The 24,599-nt window shown below is 36.9% G+C and overlaps 1 protein-coding gene across 1 annotated transcript in view; it reads right to left on the minus strand.

Moving 5' to 3' along the window:
- Positions 1 to 24,599, minus strand: part of MAN1A2 (mannosidase alpha class 1A member 2) — a 162,360-nt gene that overhangs the window by 122,158 nt on the left and 15,603 nt on the right. Inside the window, exons 2-3 of the mRNA XM_017524176.2 lie at positions 2,787 to 3,042; positions 143 to 239 (exon numbers count right to left, since the gene is read on the minus strand). Of these exons, the coding sequence (XP_017379665.1) occupies positions 143 to 239; positions 2,787 to 3,042 (353 nt within the window). The remainder of the gene's footprint in view (positions 1 to 142; positions 240 to 2,786; positions 3,043 to 24,599) is intronic.

The following is a 24,599-nucleotide window of genomic DNA, read 5'->3' on the forward strand; positions in this document are numbered from 1 at the left end:
CACTTGCAAAATTCATACATGTTTCTTCAAACGGTAGTTCCACAGAAATACTCAGATTTTTAAAAGTACTTTAAAAAGTTACATCTTGTTTTAAAAGATGGAGGTAGAAAACGGAAATAGTAATTAGAAAATGCAAACTTACCAAATATGTTAGTGGAGTGTCCTTTCCTTGCAATAGGTCTGAGTTCATTATGTCCCCACCCATATGTCCTATAGTTATCCCAGGCATGTTTCATCATCTGAAAAGAGAAAAATTATAAGCCATGAATTTAAATTTTTCACAGACTGTTACTTTTATTTCACATAATTTTGGGTTCTACTACTATATCCTTGCCCATTCTTCTAGATCTACATTAGTATATTATCCAATTAACATTTGTATCAGCAAGAAAACACACCTAACTATGTTTAATCTCATCTATATGACAGGAAAAAACATGGGTATAATAGACAAGCCCTTTTTCTTCAGGAGGTACATATCTGTAGCTGTCAACCCCTGCCCTAGACAAAGTGACTGGATACATGTGATTCAAGTAGGAACAATTAAGTCCTTTTTACACATACTGTTATAGACACCAGGAGATAGTGGGACTTTTTTATTCTACAATCTCATGGTCTATGTAATATATAATTCTGGAGCTGATAATGGCTCTCTCGCAACATGGAGAAACTAGCAAAAGGAAAGAGACAGAGCCACATGCCTAATACTGACGGTAATATCTACAGACTTGGATTCGGCCAAATTTGAAGCCCTTATTTAGAGCCATCAAACCAATAAATACTTTTTGTATCACTTAGTTTGAGCTGAGTGTGTTGCAACCCAAGGACTTTTGAGCTATACAATAGCAGAGTATTTAACTGTGTAACAGATGAATTATATAATAGTAGACTGTGGTGTAACAAAAGTCTATTCATTTAACAGCATACTATTCATTAAAAATTTCCCAATTTGCTTTATGTAGCCAGCATTACTCAGACACCAAAATCAAGCAAAGATGCTGTATTACAAGAAAACTGAAGACCAATGTATTTCAAGAACACAGATGCAAAATTCTTTAATAAAAATTAACAACATCTAAGGAGGATACTATATCATGAAAAAGTGGAGTTAATTTAACCCAGGAATATAAGATTAATCTAACATCCAAAAACCAATGTAATTTACCATTTTAACAGAATAATGAGGAAAAAATCATAGTCATCTAGGGAAAAATGAAGACAAAGCATCTGACAAAATTCAACACTCATTCATGATAAAACTCTCAGTAAACTACAAATACAAAGAGACATTCTCAACCTAATAAACAGCATCTTTAAAAAACCTACAGTTCACACATCATAGTTAATGGCAAAAGACTAAATGCTTAACCCCTAAAGCTGGGAACAAACTTGGTATGTCCATTCTCCCCACTTATTTTCAACAATGTACTAGAACTCCTAGCCACTGCAGTACAACAAGAAAAAATAAATAAAAGGTATAAAAATCAAGAAGGAAAAAGGAAAAGTAACTCTTCACAGAAGACGTGACTATGTATAAGAAAAATTACAAGCAATCTACAAAAAAAAGCTGTAACAATTAATAAATGACTTCGGTAAAATAGGATAAAAGTTCGCCAAACTAAAACATATTTCCATGTGCTGAGTTTCGTGAGTACTTCTGGTGAATCACTGAACCTGAGGATCATCTGGGGGTCCCCTAAACACACATGGTTATCTATCTGAATTATTATGTTTATTTGAAAAAAAGTATTTCAGTAACTTGTAATGACCTCTGAAAAAAAGCAAGTCAGGTATCTGAAAAAAAAAAAATCTATCACTATCTCTCCCAACACTGCCCAAAGGAAGTGCTATAAGCAGTCTACATATTAAAAAGACTCTAGAGGTGAGGTAAAATCAGAACACAGCTCTATTTCTACTCTATCGAGGTCAAGGTTTTATAATAATTCGTAAGGCTAAGCTTAAAATATCTGCTATACCTTCCATACCCATTACTAGAATATATCCAAATAGATATTTGACTATTTGAACTAAATTTCTCTTAGTAACAATTAAACCTTCTAAAATACTGCTGGTGCAATTACACTCTGATAAAAATATTTTTCTTCACAGATAGTATAATCACAAACTCCACCCAGAATTTTCAGGAGTTCTAATTAACAAAGTTTAATTCAAATATGCACTAGATTTTTCCTATCTGGTATTCTCTTTACCTTTAAGTAATTATAGAACAATAAACTGAAAGACTTCCGAGGCTAAATAAAGAATTTTGAAATCAGTTCTTTCCCATTCTTCAATCCATGGAGACTCTTTGGAAGAAATGTGCTCTTAATCTACAGTATAGTTGAGGGGTATCATGATATGTCCCTTAAAAAATTGGAGATACAATGCTGACCCTTTAGAAGCATGTTTATGAGGGGATCTGCATAGTATCTGGCAGAGTCCCTTTTAACTGAACATTTAAGAAACTGCTTAGGTCAATGTTAAGTTATATACAGATATATTATTTATAAAATGCTGAATTTCAAAAGATCTCTTAACAAAGAATGAGTGGCACTAATCCAAATGTTATATAAAAAGCTTATAAGTGTCCAATAATTATATTATAATCAACATTTTTTAAAAAAAAAAGAGTTGTACTCCTTATGAAAGGACCAACCTGAAAACTATACCACAACTATGACGCAAGAACAAAAAGATCAAAACATGACACCATAGACTAAGATCTGTTTATATTCAGTCAAATACAAATTAATAAACACTCCATATCACAAAACTCAGCTTATTACCTCTTTAATTTTTTCCCTTTTCTCTCTTATGTCATTATCTTCTGGGTCTCCACCACTTATTCCTACAAGGTTGGGAATAGGGACTGGTGGCAGTGGCTTGTTCTCTTTTATCTTCATTTCTTGGACTACCTTATTTTTCTCTGTCTGAATTTCTGCTCGAATTTCCTCTCTTGACTTCCTTAATTTTTCTTTTGCCTCTTCCAAGGCCTTCTCATGATCAGCTCGAATTTTATTTCTCAGACGTTCTTCTTCTTCCCTGTGAGAAAAGGAGGAAATAAAACGTAAGAGTGAGCCTACTTAAGAATGTCAACCTTTAAATATAAAACATAAAGTTTTCTCCATTAAGCCCAGGGACTTGTTTTCTACTTTCGCCATTAAAAGGGGAGAGAGATTCAGATCAGGTATGAGAAAGAAAATGAACCCTGGATGCCTGAGATCAAACTCTCTTTATAATCTCTTTATAAGATTTCCAGACTAAGAGCAGAGAAAACAGTAACTTATCCATAGACAGCTGCAAAAAATAGACACCAGTGAAAACTAAATGGAGGAGAGAAAATAAAAATAGAGTAAGTATCAGAGAAGAGACAAAAATATAAACATAGGGCCAAAGAAAAAGAGGAAAAGATAAGAGAACAGAAAGTTTTTCATTTATATAGTGCACCATATGCTTCTGAAACCTTTAAATTTTCAAAAGTACATAGATATCATAATGTAATATGCCCAACGGATATGGGTATAATTACTTTAAACTCTCTTGAACCCTTGTTAAAAACAGATTCCAATTTAGTAGATCTATATGTAACCCATGAATCTGTACCATGAGGGGCTCCTCAGATGATTCTGGTGTACACACAGATTTGGAAATCACTACTGCAGTGGACACCTACTCAGTTTTCTACCTAGTCCTACTTTTATGAAAGAGAGTTCAATATTCCCTCTACAGTCACCCTAACCCACAGGAATGAATACAAGAGTGGTACTTACTGTAAACCATTCTTTTCCAAATCAACCAACCAACAATATCTACTCTAAGGGTAAACACCTAACCCAACAATCACTACAGACACCTCTCCAGAAATTTAATTCAGACTCTGCAGATGGCTGAAATTATAACATTGCTAGTGAGAATGTAAAATGGTGTAAATTTTTCCACTTTGGAAAAGTTTGTGTTTTAAAAAAAAAAACTAGATTATTTAACTATCATAGAATCCTGCAAATGCACTTTGGGGCATTTACCTCAGAGAAATAAAAACTTATGTTCATTTAAAAAAAAAAAAACCTATATACAAGCTGGTCACAAAAGACAAATATTGTATGATTCCACTTGTAGAAGGTACTTAAAGAAGGCAAAATCCTAGAGACAAAAAATAGAATGGCAGTAGCCAGCCAGCCAGAAATGGGACAATGAGAAGTTATTGTTTAGTGGGTACTGAGTTTCAGGTCTGCAAGATGAAAATAGTTCTGGAAATGGATGCAGTTATGACTGTATAATAATATGAATGTATTTAATAGTATTAAACTATATAAAATGGTTAAGATGGTGAATATTATGTTAATTGTATTTTACCATAATAAAAATAAACTGAAGGAAAAGGACTATATACTACATTTATAGCAGCTTAATCCATAAAAGGCAAAAACTGAAAACAATCCAGATATCCTCCAACAAGTAAATGGCTAAACAAAACCGTGGTATATCCACACTATGGAATACTACTCAGCAATAAAAAGGAGTGAATTATTTATAAACACTCCTTGAATGAATCTCAAAGACATTCTTATTTGAGTGAAAGAAGCCAGTTTCAAAAGATTACACACCGTATGATTCCATTTATATGACATTCTCAAAAAAGATAAAAAAGAGGGATGGTGAATAGATTAGTGGTAGCCAGGAGTTATGAATGGGGGAGGAGTTAACTATAAAGGAATAACACAAGGGAGTTTTTTTGATGATAGAATTGTTACATATTTAATTACGGTGGTGGTTACATGAATGGTGCATGTGTTAAATCATAAACGTATACGCCAAAAGAAAAATTTACAACCTAATATTATCTAGTATTAACAATTAGATGTTAAACATTAGAGAAAAAAAAACTGGATTATTAGCACTGAGAAGGTGCTGATAAGGGAAAAGAGAGAGAAAGGGAGAGGGAGGTACAGCAGGCTAGACAGTCAGTAATATGCAAGGTCATTCAGCAAGGAGGAAGAATCCATGGGGCCTACAGACAGACTGGATGAATGTCGGAGGAATAGGGCGGAGAGCTAAGGTTGGCCCCTGAATGAATCCAAGAGGAACTGACATGAGGCCTGATCTGTTCAGGAGACTCAGGCAGACAAAGGCATCATCAGCACACAGGTGCTGAATAAAGTCTTATATAAGATATCCAAGGCAGACACACCCAAGAACCTTCCAATCCCAGCCCCACATTTTACCAACAGAAAAACACTGTGTTACTACCCCCAGAGAGATCAGAATCCATCCATGCTAATCAAGTATTTCCCAGCTGCCCTTGTGGCTAAGGGTAGCCACAAAACCCCATTTCAACCAAAGTGAATAAAGGGAACTACCAGGAAATATTTTCCTTTATGGATTAACAAATGGGACAGAGCCAGTTGAGAAAACAGCCTTTAGCTGCTAAGTCTAAACCTATCCAACCACCTATTCCTGTCTTCAAAGGTATTTGTGAAGCCTAAAGCTAAGACAGCCATTTTGCAATCAAGAGACAATAAGCCTGAGGTCAAATGGCCAACATGGTTCAGGACAGAAGAGAAACAGGGAAAGTGCCTGGAATTACTGCCACACCCCTCAACTGTCCCCAGATTTCAGATTCTACAGAGTAACTATCAGTAGGTATTCCGTCATTTCCACCTGAGAATGTCCCCAACTCACCCACTCATCGCACAAGCATGCACAAACATTCAGAAAAACAAGGACCTGGAAATGGGCCCCAAGGAACAGCAACATCAAACAGAGAGGTGTAGCTCTTTCAAGGGTAATTTTCCATCCTGATGACAAATGGGGAGGTTTCCTCAGGAAAACAAGCTTTCCATTTCTATTTCCAAGTACCATGTTATCCCCAAGCTACTGTTAAATGGCATGTGGAAGCACCCAACCATGTTTGCAATAGCTCATATGTTAAAACTCCGAAAGCATCTTTACCTACCAGTGAACTTCCATGAACAGGTATCACACACCACTTTGTAGAGCCCACACTGAGGGGGGCGAGACATACATGCCACAAAACATCCCACATCCCATTACAGAGTTTCACCATGCACATGGGCATTTTTAAAGCCCTGAGAAGTTCTGCAATAGAGTTGTCTAACACAACACTTCTTAAACTTACTTAGTCATAGCCCTCCTTTTCTGCATGCTCCTTTTAGCGAGCGAAGGAACCACAATAAGGCTACTGTCATGCCTCACCTAAACTATTGTCATAGGCTTCCCATAGTCTTCACACATTCACCCTCCAACCACTCCCCCACCCACCCACAAGCTGTTCTCTATCCATATTATAGACCCAATGTGCTTTCTGAAATTATTCAGACTTTTTCTCACTTAAAACACTTTATGGCTTCCCTTATCCTGAAGAATTCTATTATATTACGGCCTATTAAGGAATTCTGTATAAGGTGCTTTCTACCTATCCCTCAAGCTTCATCTCACACACACTCCTCCAGCTCTCCGTTCTATAGCCACATACCTTCTTTCANCATTTTTTTTTTTTTTTGAGACAGAGTCTTGCTCTGTCACCCAGGCTGGAGTGCAGTGGTGGGATTCTTGGCTCACTGCAACCTCTGCCTCCCGAGTTCAAGCAATTCTCCTGCCTCAGCCTCCTGAACAGCTGGGACTACAGGCAGGTGCTGCCACACCCAGCTAATTTTTTGTATTTTAGTAGAGATGGGGTTTCACTGTGTTGCTCAGGCTGGTCGCAAACTCCACAGCTCAGGCAATCTGCCCCCCTCGGCCTCCCAAAGTGTTGGGATCACAGGCATAAGCCACCATACCTGGCCACCTTCTTTTAGTTCTTTTACATACCATCTTCTTTCCCACCAGCAGCCCCGTATGCATGAGGTTTCCTCTGCTTAAAACGCTCTTACAATTTGTTCTTTACCTTCAAATCATTGATCAATCGTAACTTCTTCAGGTAAATCCTAGATTGGACAAATCTCCCTAATATACAGTCTGATGGCACCACGTATCTTTCCTTCATAGTACTTAATCACATGTGATTCTTTGAGTAATGTCTGTCTCTCCTGATAGGACTATTAACTCCATTAAGTTCAGAGACCCTATCTGATTTTTGTTCCAATGTATCCCTCAATGTGTAGCACAACATCTGGTATATAATTGGTGTTTGGAAATATTAAAATGCATCCGGGTGTAGTCATGCCTGTAATCCCAGCACTTTGGGAGGCCAAGGTGGGCGGATCATGAGATCAGGAGTTCCAGACCAGCCTGACCAACATAGTGAAACCCCGTCTCTACTAAAAACACAAAAAATTAGCCAGGCGTGGTGGTGAATGCCTGTAATCCCAGGTACTCGGGGAGGCTGAGGCAGGAAAAATCACTTGAACCCGGGAGACAGAGGTTGCAGTGAGCCAAGATTGTGCCATTGCACTCCAGCCTGGACAATAAGAGTGAAACTCCATCTCAAAAAAAAAAGAAAGAAATATTAAATGCAAACACAGATTCTAAGCCCCAACTGAAGCGATTATGATATAAAAAGTCTATAGACCATCATGAGGTGACAGTCAAAAGAGCTGTAAGGCTAGGCATGGTGCCTAATGCCTGTAATCCCAACATTCTGGGAGGCCAAGGCAGGTGGATCACCTGAGGTCAGGAGTTCGAGACCAGACTAGCCAACATGGTGAAACCTCATCTCTACTAAAAATACAAAAATTGGCCAGGTGTGGTGGTGGGTGCCTGTAATCCCAGCTACTTGGGAGGCTGAGGCAGGAGAATTGCTTGAACCTGGAAGGCGGAGGTTGCAGTGAGCCAAGATCACACTATTGCACTCCAGCCTGGGCAACAAGAGTGAAACTCTGTCTCAAAAAAAAAAAAAAAAGTTGTAAACAGCAGCTCTAACTATAGGGTGAGCAATACAAATGCATGTTAAATATTAAAATCCATATTAAAATTAATGACATGGTGTTATGGTGAAACCCCTTAATAACACTGCCATGTGACAGGTTTCTACTTTCACTTACTATTGCTATAAACTTTGTGTTAGCATCGGTTGTTCCTCCACAGGTGAAAAGTACATTTGATAGCAACATGCATGTGTAAATAATTCACAAATGACATAATTTTTATAATTATTTTTAAAAATAAAAAACTGAACCCTCTAAATGTTTGCTCCAAAGGAAAGCTCCAGCCATCTTATCCCACCTGTTATTGTTAAGGCAGTCAAACTTCTTTCATCAGAACCTACACTGTTGCAATATTGTGAAGAGCCTTACTCTAACACATTTTGAAAATCTAAATAATCTACAGATTTATTTTTATTTGTCCCTCAAAAAGCACTATTTGCTTAAGAGTTTAGAGAGTAAACACACTATTTCAGAAGAACCAATATCAACTAGAGGGCAAGAAAAGATTAACCAGACTGGTCCTAAAAGAAACTCCAGAGTCCCAGGAAATTCAATCAAACCTCCTATTTAACTGGGTTCCAAGAGGAAATATTTTGCCCTTAGAAAAAAAGTATACTTAACCCAAAAATCAGGAAACAAAGATTTTAATTCCAGCTGTGCTCATGCCTCACCCTACAACCTGGAATAATCACACACACACACACACACACACACACACACACACACAGAGAGAGAGAGAGAGAGAGAGAGAGAGAAAACCTCTAAGATTAGTACTTTAATCAACAAAGATAGGAAAACGTACGCTACTTTGACTATACCACTTTAAAAGTACTATAACCATTTTTTGCTAAGTACTTTCTCCTACTTCCCTTTACTTGGACTAAAGCAAAAAGTAATGTTCTATACACATGTAAGCCATTAATAATTTCAATCCTTCTAACCTCTCTGTCCCAAATTACAAGTGAATGCAGCAATCCTTACAACTGCCAAAGCAAATATTATACTTTATTTCCTTTTTTCCTTGAGTATCTTTTCACAATGATCATTTAGTAGTACTATGAACTTTCTTGCTAGTTTTCTTCTCTATATGACTCAAATTTTATTTTCATTTTGATCTGCATGCAAATGGTTCCTCAAACTCTACCTTAGCAGCCAAATTTCAAGATTTTTAAATCACGCCAGCTGGGTCACTTCTTTGGGGGTTTTATTTTCGCTTGGATGATCGTTCTCTTATCTATATATTTTTAAGATTTTTTTTTAACTTTGGTATCTTCAACAGATAATCATGTTAGACTTTCATTTGTAAACATCTTTCCTTTTCATCAGTGGCTTATATCTTCCTGTGTAGTAAAGAATTTGGCCTTGCCCAAAGAGAAGTCTCACCATTGACTTCAGCTTCTGGGAAGTAATATGTCATAGTTGATAACAGTGTCCCTGTTTTTGGTGGGTGCTGGCCATACCAGATCTTCAGGTAGGGCTGGCCACACCTAACAGTCTTAAAGCAGAAGCTGGCCATGTCATAAACACCAACAGTATGACTTAGGACAAGGCTCTGGGTTACACAGTATCAGTCCATTGGGAGACTGAGTTCAACCACATAGGCAACTGAGTAATCAATCAAACATGCCTACATAATGAAGCCCCACAAAAACACTACACACTGAAGCTTGAATGAGTTTACCAAGCTGGCAATACTCCATGCACACTGTCACACGTTGGTGCTGGAAGAACACATCCTGACTCCATGGGAAGAGGACACTGGCAGATCAACATCTGGAACTTTCCTGGACTTCGCCCTTTGTGTTTCTTCCCTTGGCTGATTTTAATCCAGGTCCCTGTAATCTGTAATCCCTTTGTGAGTCCTAGGAAATTATCAAACCTGAGGGTGGTTTGAGAGCCCTCAGGATTTACAAGTGGTACCAGAAGTGAGTGGTCATGTGAAGAACTGTGCCCTCAAACTTTGCAGGTAACTTTAGCTGAGGATCTTCCAAGGTTTCCAATAAAATCTAGTCTTATATCTATACATTCTTATAAGATTTGAAATTATTCTTTTCAAATTTTAGATATTCCATAGGTAATATAAGAATTTGTTTATTGTTTTTATCTTGTTTTGTTTTTTGTATTTTGTCCTTCAACACATCCCTGATCCTTGAAGAGCAAGGGCAAATGACAACAAAACTAGTAATTGTGGCTTAGATGTACAAGGCAATGGTTTCATCAATTACATATATTACCTTATTTAATTCCCATACCAATCTATGAGGTAGTCTATCAAACATCATTATTCTCCACCTTATGAAAAAATTAAGGCACAAAGAGAAAAATAGTTTTTCAGGGTCAAGGGCTAGTAAGTAAAGAGTCTAGATCCAAACAAATATCATTTTGACTTCTTAATACTATCCAAATATTGCAAGAGATAAATTTTATTTAAGAGTTTTCTCACACTTATTGTGCAGATACTGAAAACTGTCTCCCAAAATCTTTCCATTCTTCTTCCTTAGTCCTAAAACCCTCAAGTTTTGGCTAGACCCATGATCCTGCTAAATAAAAACTCTATTTCTCAACCTCTGTTAATGAAACTTTCCTGCAGAATTCATATGTGTGAACAGAAATTAACTTCTATCTTGCTTAAGCCACTGAGGCTCTTGAATCATGTTTGGAAGCATTCTGGATGATTCTAAATTACATAGGGATACATATCATTACACTGAAATTTTGGTTGACAGAAATTTTCCTTTATAGTCACTTTTTCCTTTGTACTGGAGCTTTACCCATCACTCACAAATATGAAGTCTCACCCATCCTTTAAAAATAAATAAAAACTCCCCTCAAAACAGTCTCCACTTCATCCTTCATTGATGTTCCCCTTCTTTCACTTTACTTTTTGAAAGAGTACCACACTTGCCATTTCCACTTCCTACACTTTACGTCACTCTTCTATCCACCACCATGAAAAACTGATCCTTTCTTTGAAGCTCCCTCTTCCTCAAACCTGCTTTACCAACAGGTCTCTGATCATTGGCTTTACCATCTTCAACGTACCCCCAAAAGTACAGTGTTCCATCTTCTTCATTCAATAGAAACAGAAGAAGAAAGTGAACAGAGAAAAAGAGAACTTCTTCAACCTAATAAAAGATATTTTCAAAAACTACATCAAATCACATTCTTGATAAACAAACTATAGAAGTAATTCTCTCTCAAAATGAGAGAAACAAGTAAGGATGTTCACTATCACAGCTTCTACTTGATTGTACTAGAAGTCCTAGCCAGCAACACAAAAAAGGAAAATAAAAATAAGATGAAAATGTTTTAAAAGCAGCTTCTTTTTTTGAAATGAAGTCTTGCTCTGTTACCCAGGCTGGAGTAGAGCGGCGCAATCTCGGCTCACTGCAACCTCCACCTGCCAGGTTGAAGCAATTCTCCTGCCTCGTCCTCTCGAGTAGCTGGGATTACAGGCACATGCCACCACGCCCAGCTAATTTTTGTATTTTTAGTAGAGATGGGGTTTTGCCATGTTGGCCAGGCTGGTCTCGAACTCCTAACCTCAAGTGATCCTGACTCAGCCTCTCAAAGTGCTGGGATTACAGGTGTGAGCCACCACACGTGGCCAAAANAAAAAAAAAAAAAGGAGAAGAAAAGAAAAGAAAAAGAAAAAGAAAAAGAAAAGCCAGGTGTGGTGACTCACACCTGTAACCCCAGCACTTTGGGAGGCCGAGGCGGGTGGATCACCTGAGGTCAAGAACTCGAGACCAGCTTAACCAACATGGTGGAATCCCTTCTCTACTAAAAATTACAAAAATTAGCTGGGCGTGGTGGGAGGCGCCTGTAATCCCAGCTACTTGTGAGGCTGAGGCAGGAGAATTGTTTGAATCTGGGAGGCAGAGGTTGCAGTGAGCCAAGATTGTGCCATTGCACTCCAGCCGGGGCAGCAGAGCCAGATTCCGTCTCAAACAAACAACAACAAAACACTGTCTTTGTCACAGGCAATATGATTTCTACATAGAAAACACAAAAGAATCTAAAAAATTTTAAGGTGCAGCAAGGGAAGGAAACTGCAAGCAGACAGCAGGTACTCAGTAAATGTCATTTCCTTCCCTCCGTATCTACTGGGTCCCATCTCTAGACAACATACATTCAAACTTCCATTGATATGTTCTTTCTTCTATGGTGATACTACTGTTGCTCAGATTTCCAGACCGTGTTCTTCTGATTTAGGTCTAAGAATATGAGAACCCTTTAAAGCCTTTGGCAGATACCTATTGTCAACAATCATCAGTGACTTTTACATTGACTCTATTTGCCAAATTCCAAGAAAAACTCCCTATTGCTCCATTTACTGACTTAAAAAAGTACACATACTGCATGAATCAACAATGTAATGCTACCTGTTGAAACAATAAGTAACAATGGCCAATACTAAAATGTTTTATGACAAAGTTAGATATTAAACAGCCTTCTCAAACATCCTATATTTTAATAATATTCAGAAGAAATTTCTGAGAATCTAGAAAGGCGCACACACACACAAACAAAAAAAAAAAAACAGTTGAAGCAGTTATGCAAATAGTTACTTGTGCACAGTCTAGGCCAAGAATGATTTTAGGAAATGACTATAGGATAGTCAGCACTGATACAGAAAATAATGAAACAACAGCATTCTACACTGCTTTGGTGGCAAGTGCCTGAAGGAATTTAAGACCTTCCAAAAAGAAAAGCCACAACTTTGAGGTAAGAAAAAGATCTCCTTAAACTTGAAAGTAACAAAGATGTTAATTAAAATGGTGCTATTATAAGGGAGATATTTATAAATCTAGTCTAAGATTATTTTCAATAGCAAATGAATGTACTCTACTTGCACAGAATAACACTGTCATACAAATGATCAAAAATTTCTTAACTTTATCATCTTAAGATTCATATACCTTCCAGTATACTGACTGTAGTTAAAAGCCAAACAGGACAAATTGTATCAAATTTGGGATCACCACTCCTAAACAGTAACAGTAATCCCATCCCTAAAACAACATGCTAATGAAGTAGCCCAGCTGTTTCTCAATATGAGTAATGGTTGGCCACATAAAAGAGGCTAAAAAAGATTTAAGGCCAAGCACTGAGAAATCCACAGAGCCTCAAGCTTTATACCAAATCCAAAGGGAGAGGATATAAGGCTGGAAGTAGGAAAAGGAGTTAGGAGGTCACAGCAGCCCTCCAGGCAAAAAATGACAAGGGCCTAATAAAATGTATTTAAAGTAGATATGGGGAAGAAGGACCAATATAAGAGACCTTAGAAAGCTAGAAATTTAGGCAACTGATTAAACATGAAAATGAAAAGGAATTAACTAACAATAATAGATTTTTCACTATTCTGACTGGATAAAAAGGGGTACCATTAACTAAACCAAGAATAAATAAAGGGAAGGAGTGAGAAAGAGATGAATTTGTATGCTTTTAGACCTGTTAAGTTTAAATAGTAAACAAAGGACATAGGTTCAGATGTCAAAGGCTGAAAGATTTGGAAATCATCAGCCTATGTATATGAGGCAGGAGGCATAGCTCCCACCTAACTGTGTACTTAACATGGGTAAATTTTACAGTGTGTAAAGTAACTCAATAAAGTTTAGGTGAGAACAGCTATATTAAATCAGACAGTAGCTTTCAGAGCAGGTATAAAAAGGGTTGCTTTATATTAATGAGGTCAACATATCAAGAGAATATTACAATGATAAACATTACACACCTAATAACAAAATTTCAAAATACCTGAAGCAAAAACTGATAGAAATGAAGGAGTAAACAAATTCACAATATTGTAGGTCAACACCTTCACTCAATAATTGATCAAAATAGAAGGAAAATCAATAAGGACATAAAAGACTTGAACAATACTCAACCAACTTGACCTAATTGACATTTATGGAACACTCCAACCAACGACAACAAAGTGTACATTCTGTTCAAATGCAAATAGAGCATGTACCAATACATACCATTTTCTGGGCCATAAAACAAGTCTTAATGAAATTAAAAGGATTCAAACCATATAAAGTATGTTTTTTGCTACAATGGGATTAGAGTAGAAATCAGGTAACATAAAGGTATCTGGATAGTCTCCAAATATTTATAAACTCAATAAAATACTTCTCAATAATCACAGGTTCAAGAAGAAATCAAAAGTAAAACTAGATGATTGGTGATTGATTCATATAACTGTGAATATACTAAATATACCAAATTCCGAATATACCATTTAATTGTATACTTTAAATGGGTGGATGGAATGGTATGTGAATATCTCAATAAAGCCATTGTTAAAAAGTGAAATTTGAAAGTGCCTTGAACCAAAAGAAAATGGAAAAATCAAACTATGTAAAGCTAAAATAATTCTTAGACTGAAATTCACACCACTAAATGCCAATATCAAGAAAAAAAAGAAAAGTTAGAGAGAGAATTATAGCATTAACCAATCTATATCGGGGGAAAAAAGATCTTATATCAAGAACCTCAGGTTCTAACTTAAGAAAATGAGAAAAAGAGAAAATTAAACTCAAAGTTAGAAGAAGAAGAAAAAATAATAAAGATAAAAGCAAAAGTAAAAAGAAATAAAATACAAACAGAATAACAGAAAAACCAATAAATCTAAAAGCTAGCTCTTTGAGATCAATAAAATTGATAAATTTCTAATAGTGGTAAGAGAAGGAAAAAAGAGAAGCCATAAATAATCAATATCAGCAATGAGAGAACTGATATAACTGCAATCCTAAAAATATTAAAATGACAGAAAGTATTGACAACTTTATATCAAAAATTCAATAATTCACATTCCTTGTTAAAAAAAAAACTATTCAAGTGAACTCAATAACTAGATTACCTTAACAGCTTGTATCTATTAAAGAAACTGAATGCATAGTTAAAACCTCTCCACAAAGAAAACTCCAGTTCAGATTATTTCACTAATGAATTCTACCTAGCATTTAGGTAAAAATCAATAGCAGTTCTATGGAAACTCTTTCAGAACACCAAAAAAGGAAAACTTCCAAACTCATTTCATGGGGCCAACATTACTCTGATACTGGAATCAGAGTAATACAATAAATAAATACAATAAATAAATAAATAAACTAATATCCCTCAAAAACAGAAAACTACTTTTAGGATTATAGAATAATTACCAAAGGGTGGCTAACATTCAAAACTCAAACAATGTAACAACTCACTACATTAAAAGACTTAAAAAGAATGACCTCATGATCATCAAGAGATGCAGAAATAGTATTTAACCAAATCCAATATCCATTCCTGATGAAAATACTCAGTGAACTAGGAATGCAAGTGTATTTCCTACTCTGATACAGGGCATCTATTAAATCTATTAAACCTATAGCAGACACCATACTCGGGTGAAAGGCTGAATGCTTCCCCGTTAAATTCAAGAACAATGGAAGGATGCCCACTCTCACAACTTAAGTCTACTGAAAAATGTACTAAAGGTTCTAGCAGTGCAATTAGACAAATAACAAAAACAAAAAAAAGGCATAAAGCTTATAAAACCTTCAAATTGCTTTGCTGTAGTTTTAAAACACTTAATGAAAAAAATTACTAAAAATCACTACCCCAGTATACAGGTTCTAAAATAAAATAAGGCCTGGCCTTCCTGTAATGCAGGGATCCAATACGCCAAGTACCGGTCCATGGCCTGTTAGGAACTGGGCTGCCAAGCAGGAAATGAGTTGCGCGGGCAAGCATTACCACCTGAGCTCTACCTCCTATGAGCTCAGCGATGGCATTAGAGTCTCACAGGAGCGCAAACCCTACCATGAACTGCACATGTGAGGGATCTAGGGTGCACATTCCTTATGGTGATCTGAGGTTTCATCCTGAAAACAATCATCCCCTGCCCCACTCATCACCAGTGGAAAAATTACCTTCTATGAAACCAGTCCCTGGTGCCAAAAAGATTGGGTACCTCTGCTGTAACAAATCAGAAACTGAAAAAGGTATAACACTCAAAGGAAAAAGAAACTATTATGCTCACAGAAATTTGTTCTTTTGTTTAGCTTCAGTATTTTATAAGATTTGGGGTTTTTTTTTTTTTTTTTTTTTTTTTTTTGGATGGTGGTAAGCAGTCATTCTCATTGACATTTTGAAGTATAAAGGATACAAGTTGAAGTGGACTTCTGATCACTCTAAAGATCCTTTACCAAAAAGTCGTATATTTTCATCAAAAGTTATCATCAGAAAGAGGTCAGAAACAGCACTAATATACTAGGTTGTTGATTATAAAAAATCACCATCAATTCAAAGCAAAAAGTCATTATGTCATCTGTGAAGCCATGAAAAGGATTTAAGTATTACTTTTAAAAGGTTTTGGGTAATTCACTCTTTTCTTGTGGAGTAAAACATCACCCATTCAGTCTTTGTGTAGTCCCTTGTCCAAAGCTGTTATTAGTACTATAGGCATCTGATACAGTTTGAATATATGACCCCACCAAATCTCATGTTGAATTGTAATCCCCAATGTTGGGGATGTGAGGCTTGTTGGGGAGGTGTTTGGGTCATGGGATGGATCCCTTATGGCTTGGTGCTGTCCTCACAACAGTGAGTTCTCATGAGACCTGGTTAAGTGTGTGACCTCCCCCCACCCCTGACTCTCTTGCTCCTGCTCCTACTCCTACTATGTGAGATGCCTACTCCCCCCTGCCCTTCACTTCCTGCCACAAGTATGAGCTTCCTGGGGCCTTCCAAGAAGCAGATGTTGGCACCATAATTCCTGTACACCATATAGAACTGTGAGCCAATTAAACCTCTTTTCTTATAAATTACCCAGTCTCAGGTATTTCTTTATAGCAATGCAAGAAAAGCCTAATACAGCATCTTTACCATGTCTCCCCTGCCTACATATATATTTAAAGCAGTAAGAACCCAAAAACAAAATTGTTATAGCCATCTCTCCTTGTTATTACAGATAATTTCACAAATCTCTGTCATTCCATTCTCAGGCTTTGAACCTTCTCCCTTCATGTGTGTCTAATTTGTCTCACTGGCTCACATCTTTTTTTTCTATCCAGCCTCTCCAAACTGTTAGCTTTTTCTGTGGTCTGCCTAGATTTATCTGGTTTATTACTAAGATATTGTCTCTCAGACTGTCTCCACTATAGACTAAATATTTGTGTCCCTGAAAAATTCTTATGTTGAATCTCTAATTCCGAAACTAATTGTATTTGGAGATGAGGGCCTTGGGAGGTAATCAGGATTAGATTAAGTAGTGAGGGTCGTGGGGCCCTATAAGTAAAGGAAGAGAAACACTGTTGTCTCTTTCTTCACAAGCACACATGGAGGAAAGACCGTGAGAGGACACAGAGAAAGTGGCAATGCACAGGCCAAGAGCGCTTTCACCAGGAACTGAATCAGCCAGCATCTTCATCACTTCTCAGTCTCCAGAACTATGAGAAATAATGTTTGTTGCTTAAACCATCCAGTCCATGGTACTTTGTTAAGGCAGCTCAAGCAAACTAAGACAGTCCCCAACCCTCAGTTCCAAGCCTTAAAGCCCCAAAACTAATGGTACACCTTTACCTCCAAACTTTTGCATTTACTACTACCTTTTACATTGTTTTAAATGTACTCCATTTGCGTTACTGAACCTACTGATACGGAACGATTCACACCACTCATGTAAGATAGAAATGAGATAGCTTATGCAGTTTGTCCCCACAGATACCAAGAACCACATACTGTCAAGACTACCCAGTTGAAATCATAACAGTCACTATCAGTCCCAAACCAGCTGCTACTTTTATTACTGGCTACACAAAGACTGCTAATAGTGGCCAGCACCCAATAGATGAGAAGTATGTTTATTCCATTAAAGATTTTTTTTTCAGTGAAAGTCTTTTTAAAGAAAGGCAAACAAATAAAGAACATGGATTTTGATTGAAGCCAGATTTTTTTATAACGTTGTGGTAAAATATACATAATGAAATCTGTTGTGTTAATCATTTTTAAGTGTTCAGTTTTGTATCGTTAAGTACACTCACACTGCTTGTAACCATCACCACCATCCATCAGAACATTTTCCCAACAAAAATCCTGTCTCTATTAAACACTAAATCCACTCTGCCCTTTCCCTAAGTCCCCAGAAACCACCATTCTAACCTTCTACCTCTATGAATCTGATTAGTCTAGGTGCCTCATTTAAGTGGAGTTATACAATATTTACCCTGTTGTAACTGGCTTATTTCACTTAGCATCATGTCTTCAAGATTTCCTTCCTTTCGAAGACCAAATAATAGTCTATTGTACAAATGGATGCTGCTACGAATGTGGGTGTACAATATCTGTTTTAGTTTCACTTTCACTTCTTTTGGAAATAAATAATTAAGTATAGAATTATCATAAAATTCAGCATTCCAGAAATGGAATTGCTGGATTTTATGATAATTCTATACTTAATTATTTAAGGAACACACCATCCTGTTTCCTACAGCAGCTACACCATTTTACACTTCCCCTCAGCAATGCACAAGTTTTCCAGTTTTTCCAAATCCTCACCAACACTTGTTACTTGAAGGGGTATCTTACCGTGGTTTTGCTTTATATTGCCCTGAAGATTAGTGGTGTTCAGCATCTTTTCATGTGCTTATTGGCTATTTGTACATCTTATTTAGAAAAACGTATTTTCAAGTCCTTCGCCTATTTTAAAATCAGGGTTTTTTGTTGTTGTTGAGCTGTAGGTGTTCTTTATATATTCTGGATATTAATATCTTTTCAGATATATAATTGGCAAATATTTTCTTCCATGCTACCGGGCACCTTTCCACAGTTTCTGTTTGTTTTCTTTTTAGAGATAGGGTCTTACTCTATCACTCAGGTAGGAGTACAGTGGCACAATGATAGCTCACTACAGCCTCCTGCTTCAATGATGCTCTCACTTCAGCCTCCCGAGTACCTGGAAATACAGTGTGTGACACCACATCTGGCTAATTTTTAAAATTTTTTTCTAGAGACAGGGTCTCACTATGTGGCCTAGGCTGGTCTCCAACTTATGGCCTCAAGCAATCCTCCTACCTTGGTCCTCCAAAATGCTGGAATTATAAAGATAAGCCACTGAGCCTGGCCAAAGCTAGACTTTGAAAATAAAATTTTTGGAGTTTGAAAGGAATCAAGTCCCTTGAACTAAGGAAAGAAAACAGCAAAGCAACGAAATGAGAAATAATCCTCAGCCAGAAGGTGCAGACAGTGAAGCAAAGGAGGCTATCAATAACGTTTAGCCCTTCATCAAGATGATCCATATAACCTAATGTTTCTTAAGTGCAATACTGACATTTTGAGGGGGATAATTCAATTACCTATTTTGCAGAACCATGAAGGCACCATGGGATGTTTAATATACATGGCCCACGTTCATTAAGTGCAATAGTGCCCTCACCCCCATCATTCTGACAACCAAAAAATATCCCCACGTTTCCAAGCTCCCTCTCAGGTGAACAGTACCAACCCCTACTTTAAACTCCTGAACAAAAAGTGCTGAAAGGATAGAGTCCAAAAAGTCCATTTATATCTGTATTTCCAAATAGCACAGCCCAAATAAAAACTTCATCCTCTTATTTTATTACAAGTCACCATAATAAAATACAGGGTTCCTTTCCGTTTCCTTTATGTTTCTTAAGCTGCCAAAACATTAAAGAATTAATTAGTATAATGGTAGCAGAATCCCTCCTCTTCCTATAGAATACAGAAAAATTCAAGATACTTAATCTTCCTAACATCTAGCAGCAAGGGTATTGCCTATCACCTATGTGTAAGCAATGAGATGCTATGGCTGGGACTATACACCTGTAAAGAAACAACTCAATTTAAGAAATCACTCTGGAAGCAGAGACATCCAGTATCCAGAGGTAGCAATGCCATAATCAATGCTCATTAATCAGCAGCACTGACAGTGGCTCTGAGTATCTGGCTTCACTTAATGCCTGTTTACTAAACCTAGTTCTTCAGACTTTTATGTCAATTCTGAAGCAACCTAATATCCTTCCAATAAATACCTTTTCTGCATGTGTTACAGTCTAATATCCTTCCAATAAATACTTTTCTGCATGTATTACAGTTGCTGCCTACTGTTTACATCCAGGATTCCTCTCCTGTAATTATCTGCAATACAAATGAAAAAGTATTTTGGGAATAAAACTTAAGCACATGCCTTTAACTCACCACCCCATCCCCTCAATTCTTACTAAAGCAAGTCAAACAATATAGAATAGAAAACTTTAATCCAGGCCGGGCGCAGAGGCTCATGCCTGTAATCCCAGAACTTTGGGAGGCTGGGGCGGGCAGGTCACGAGGTCAGGAGATCAAGACCATCCTGGCCAACATGGTGAAACCCCAACCCCGCCTCTACTAAAAATACAAAAATTAGCTGGGCATGGTAGTGTGTGCCTGTAATCCCAGCTACTCAGGAGGCTGAGGGAGGAGAATCCCTTGAACCAGGGAGTCAGAGGTTGCAGTGAGCTGAGATCACACCACTGCACTCGAGCCTGGTGACAGAGCGAGACTCTGTCTCAAANTCACAACACCACTGCAAAACAGAGAAGGATCCTACAGACATGATTAAAACTCCAAGTTAATCTGAATGTGGTATAGATGAGAATAGGGTGGAATGCAGAAGGCAGTCAACCAGCCCATAATTACTATTACACATTAAAATAGAAGTCACCTTCAGGAATCTAGGAAGAGACCTGGAACCTAGCAAGGCACTCACCTATGTAGGCTTTTCTCCTGGCAAGTCTATTACATGCCTGAGTCGAGAACTGGTATATCCTCCAGCACAGGTTAAGAGAGCTTGTCTTTGTTACTACTGGGAAGACACCCTCCTGCTCATCTATAGGGCAAAACCTCAGGAGACTACACAAGTCATAAAACTCTGCAAGGCTCTACTGAGAAAAGGCCCATTCTAACAGGCATCCATTTTGTCTGAAGTGAGCTCCTAGCTATTCAATTCCAATTCTACAAGGAAGAGGTCCCTCATAGACGGTTCAACTGACTGCTTATCTAGACCTAATCAAAGTCCATACACTAAAATTCAGACAACTAGACAGCATCAGTGAGTAAACCAAAATTTTCAATTCCAAACCCACTCTTCTATATAATGCCAAATTCAATCTTCTATGCTTCATGATGCTGGGGCTTAGACTCTGCAAATTACATCTTTCTTTTGTCAACTGGTCTCCTACTAGGTTCCACCAACAGAAAGCACTAAAGGGAGACTTGAAAGCACAAGGATGGTATCTTGATAACATGATCAATTCAAGAACATATAAAAACTATAAATATATATACTAAACAACAGAACCCCGAAAATATAGGAAGAAAGCACTGTCAGAAATGAAGGAAAAATAGACAATGTCACAATAATAGAAACTTCAATACTCCCATTTTCAATAACGGCTAGAACATGTAGAAAGATCAATAAGGAAAGAGAAGACTTAATGAGACAACTAGACCTAACAGACATACATGGAACACCTACCCAGTAACAGCAAAACAGACATTCTTCTCAAGTGCACATGAAACATTCTCCAAGACAGACCACATTTTGAGCCACAAAATAAGTCTCAATAAATTTAAAGAGATTAAATCATACAATGTATCTTCTCTGACCTCAATGAAGTTAGGTATTAATAATAGGAGAAAAATGAAAAATCTTAAATATGTGGAAATTACCCAGAAGGATTTTGTCCTAAAAAGTAAATAATTTTTTATTTCATAAAAAAAAAATGTAGAAATTAAACAACACACTTTTAAACAACCAATATGTCAAAGAAATCACAAGGGAAATTAGAAAATATAAATAAATGAAGACAAAAACACAACATACCAAAACTTCGGGACACAGCAAAAGCAGTCCGCAGAGGAAAATTAATAGTAAATGCCTACATTTAAAAGATATCAAATCAGTAATCTTTACAACTTAAAGAACTAGAAAAAGAGTAGCAAACTAAACCTATAGCCTGCAGAACAGACAAAAACGTGAAAAATTAGAATGGTAATAAAAGAGAGAACAGAAAAACAATAGAGAGAATCAAAGGAAACCAAAAGTTCCTTCTCTGACAAGATCAACAAAATTGACAAACCTCTGGTTAGATGACAAAATAAAAAAAAAAAAAAAAATAAAAACAGAAACTAAAGGGGAGATATTATAACAGATACCACAGAAATACAATTGATTATAAGAGGCCACTATGCAAAATAACTGGCCTGTAATATTCAGATGTATCAAAGTTATGAAACTCAAGGAAAGACTGAGTTACTAAAAAAGATTTAAAAAAAAAAAAAAAAGAGGGCCAGGCACAATGGCTCACACCTGTAATTCCAGCATTGGGAGGCCGAGGCGGAAGGATCACGAGGTCAAGAGATTGAGATTATCCTGGCCAACACTGTGAAACCCCGTTTCTACTAAAAATACAAAAAATTAGCTGGGTGTGGTGGCATGGGCCTGTAGTCCCAGCTACTCAGGGGGCCGAGGCAGGAGAATTAATTGAACCTGGAGACAGAGGTTGCAGTGAGCCGAGATCATGCCACTGCATTACAGCCTGGCAACAGAAACTCTGACTCGAAAAAACAAACAAACAAACAAAAAAACAGAGACGATGCAAATAACTAAAATCACAAATAAAAGTGGAGACACTGTGGCTGACCTTACACAATAAAAAAGATTAAAAGAAAATCTTATGGCCCACCTTGTTTGGTGTATGCACCTATAGTCCCAGCTACTCAAGAGGCTGAGGCAGAAAGATAGCTTAAGGACAGGAGTTCATGGCTGCAGTGCACCATGATCATATCCTGAATAAGCACTGCACTCCAGCCTGGGCAACACAGACCCCCAACTCTAAAAAATAAACAAAACTGTTTTCTAGAGAATAATATGAACAATTGTTCACCAAAAAATTAGATAATCTACATGAAGTGGACAAATTCCTAAAAACGCACAAACTATAAAAACTGACTCAAGAAGAGAATCTGAATAGATCTGTGACAGGTAAGGAGACCAAATCAGGAATCAAAAACCACCAAAAAAAAGAAAAGTCCAGAACCAGATAGCTTCACTGGTGAATTCTGCCAAAACTTTAAAGAAGGATTAACAGCAATCCTTCTCAAGCTCTTCTAAAAACAACAGAAGAGAAAGGATTTCCTAATTCATTCTATGAGGCCAGTAATTATCTTGATACCAAAGCCAGCCAAAGACATCACCAAAAAACTACAGACTAATATGTCTTATAAACAGCAATGCAAAAATCCTCAACAAAATACTAGCAAACTGAATCCAACAGCATATTAAAAGGATTACAGGTACAGACAAGCAGACTTTATCCCAGAAATGCAGGGATGGTTCAACACAAGAAAATCAATCAATGACTGTAATATATCACATTAATAGAATAAAGGGACATATACTCAAACTAAAAATAGAAAATAATTTCCTCAACATGATAAAGGGTATTTACAAAAAACACACAGCTAGCATCATATTCAATGGTGAAAGACTGAAAGCTTTGCCCTTAAAATAAAAAATAAGACAAAGATCCCCACTTTCAGCACTATTATTCAACACTGTACTGGAAGTGCTAGCAACAGCAATTAGGCAAGAAAAAGAAATAAAAGACATACAAATTGGAAAGGAAAAAGTAAAATCAATTCAATTCACAGATAACCATGATCCTACATACGGTAAATCCCAATTAATTCATAAAACGACTATTAGAGCTAATACGTTAATTTAGCAAATTGCAGTGCATAACATCAACACTCAAAAATTAGTTGTGTTTCTATACACCAGAAATTTAAAGACCAAAGAAGATAATTAAGAAAACAATTGCATTTACAATACCATACAAAAGAACAAAATACTTAGGAATAAATTTAATGAAGGGGGTAAAATACTTGTATGCTGAAAACTATAAACATGGCTGAAAGAAATTAAAGAAGATCTCAAAAATAGAAAGATATCCTGTGGTCATGGTTTGAAGACTTAATAAGATGATAAGAGTACCCAAAACAATTTACAGATTCAGTGTAATCACTATCAAAATTCCAACAGTGCAGAAATTGAAAAGCCAATATTCGGATTCATAAGGAACTGCCAGTGGCCTCTACATAGCCAAAGCAATTCTGAAGAACAACAACAAAGCTGGAATACTTCTCAATTTCAAAATGTATTACAAAGCTACATTAAGCAAGACAGTGTATATTGGCCTAAGGACACACATATAGATGAATGGAATAGAACTGAACGTCCAGAAACAAATCCATACATCTAGAGCCCGTTGATTTTCAATAAGGGTGCCAATACCATTCAATAGGGGAAAATTTGTCTCTTCAACAAGTGCTGAAAGAAACATATTTACAAACAAAATAGTTAATTTAGACCTCTATCTCATTCTATACACAAAAATTACCTCAGCATCAATCAACAACCTAAATAAGAGTTAAACCCATAAAAAGATTTTAAATAAATCTTCAGAAAAAACACGGATAAATCTTCAAGACTCTGGATTTAGCAACTGATTCTTGGATATGACACTCAAAGCACAAGCAACCAAACAGGTAAGTTGGCCTTCATAAAAATTAAAAACTTGGGCCGGGCGCGGTGGCTCATGCCTGTAATCCCAGCACTTTGGGAGGCCGAGGCGGGTGGATCACGAGGTCAAGAGATCGAGACCATCC

Source organism: Cebus imitator, unplaced genomic scaffold, assembly GCF_001604975.1.
Source record: "Cebus imitator isolate Cc_AM_T3 unplaced genomic scaffold, Cebus_imitator-1.0 Scaffold32, whole genome shotgun sequence".
NCBI lineage: Eukaryota > Metazoa > Chordata > Mammalia > Primates > Cebidae > Cebus > Cebus imitator.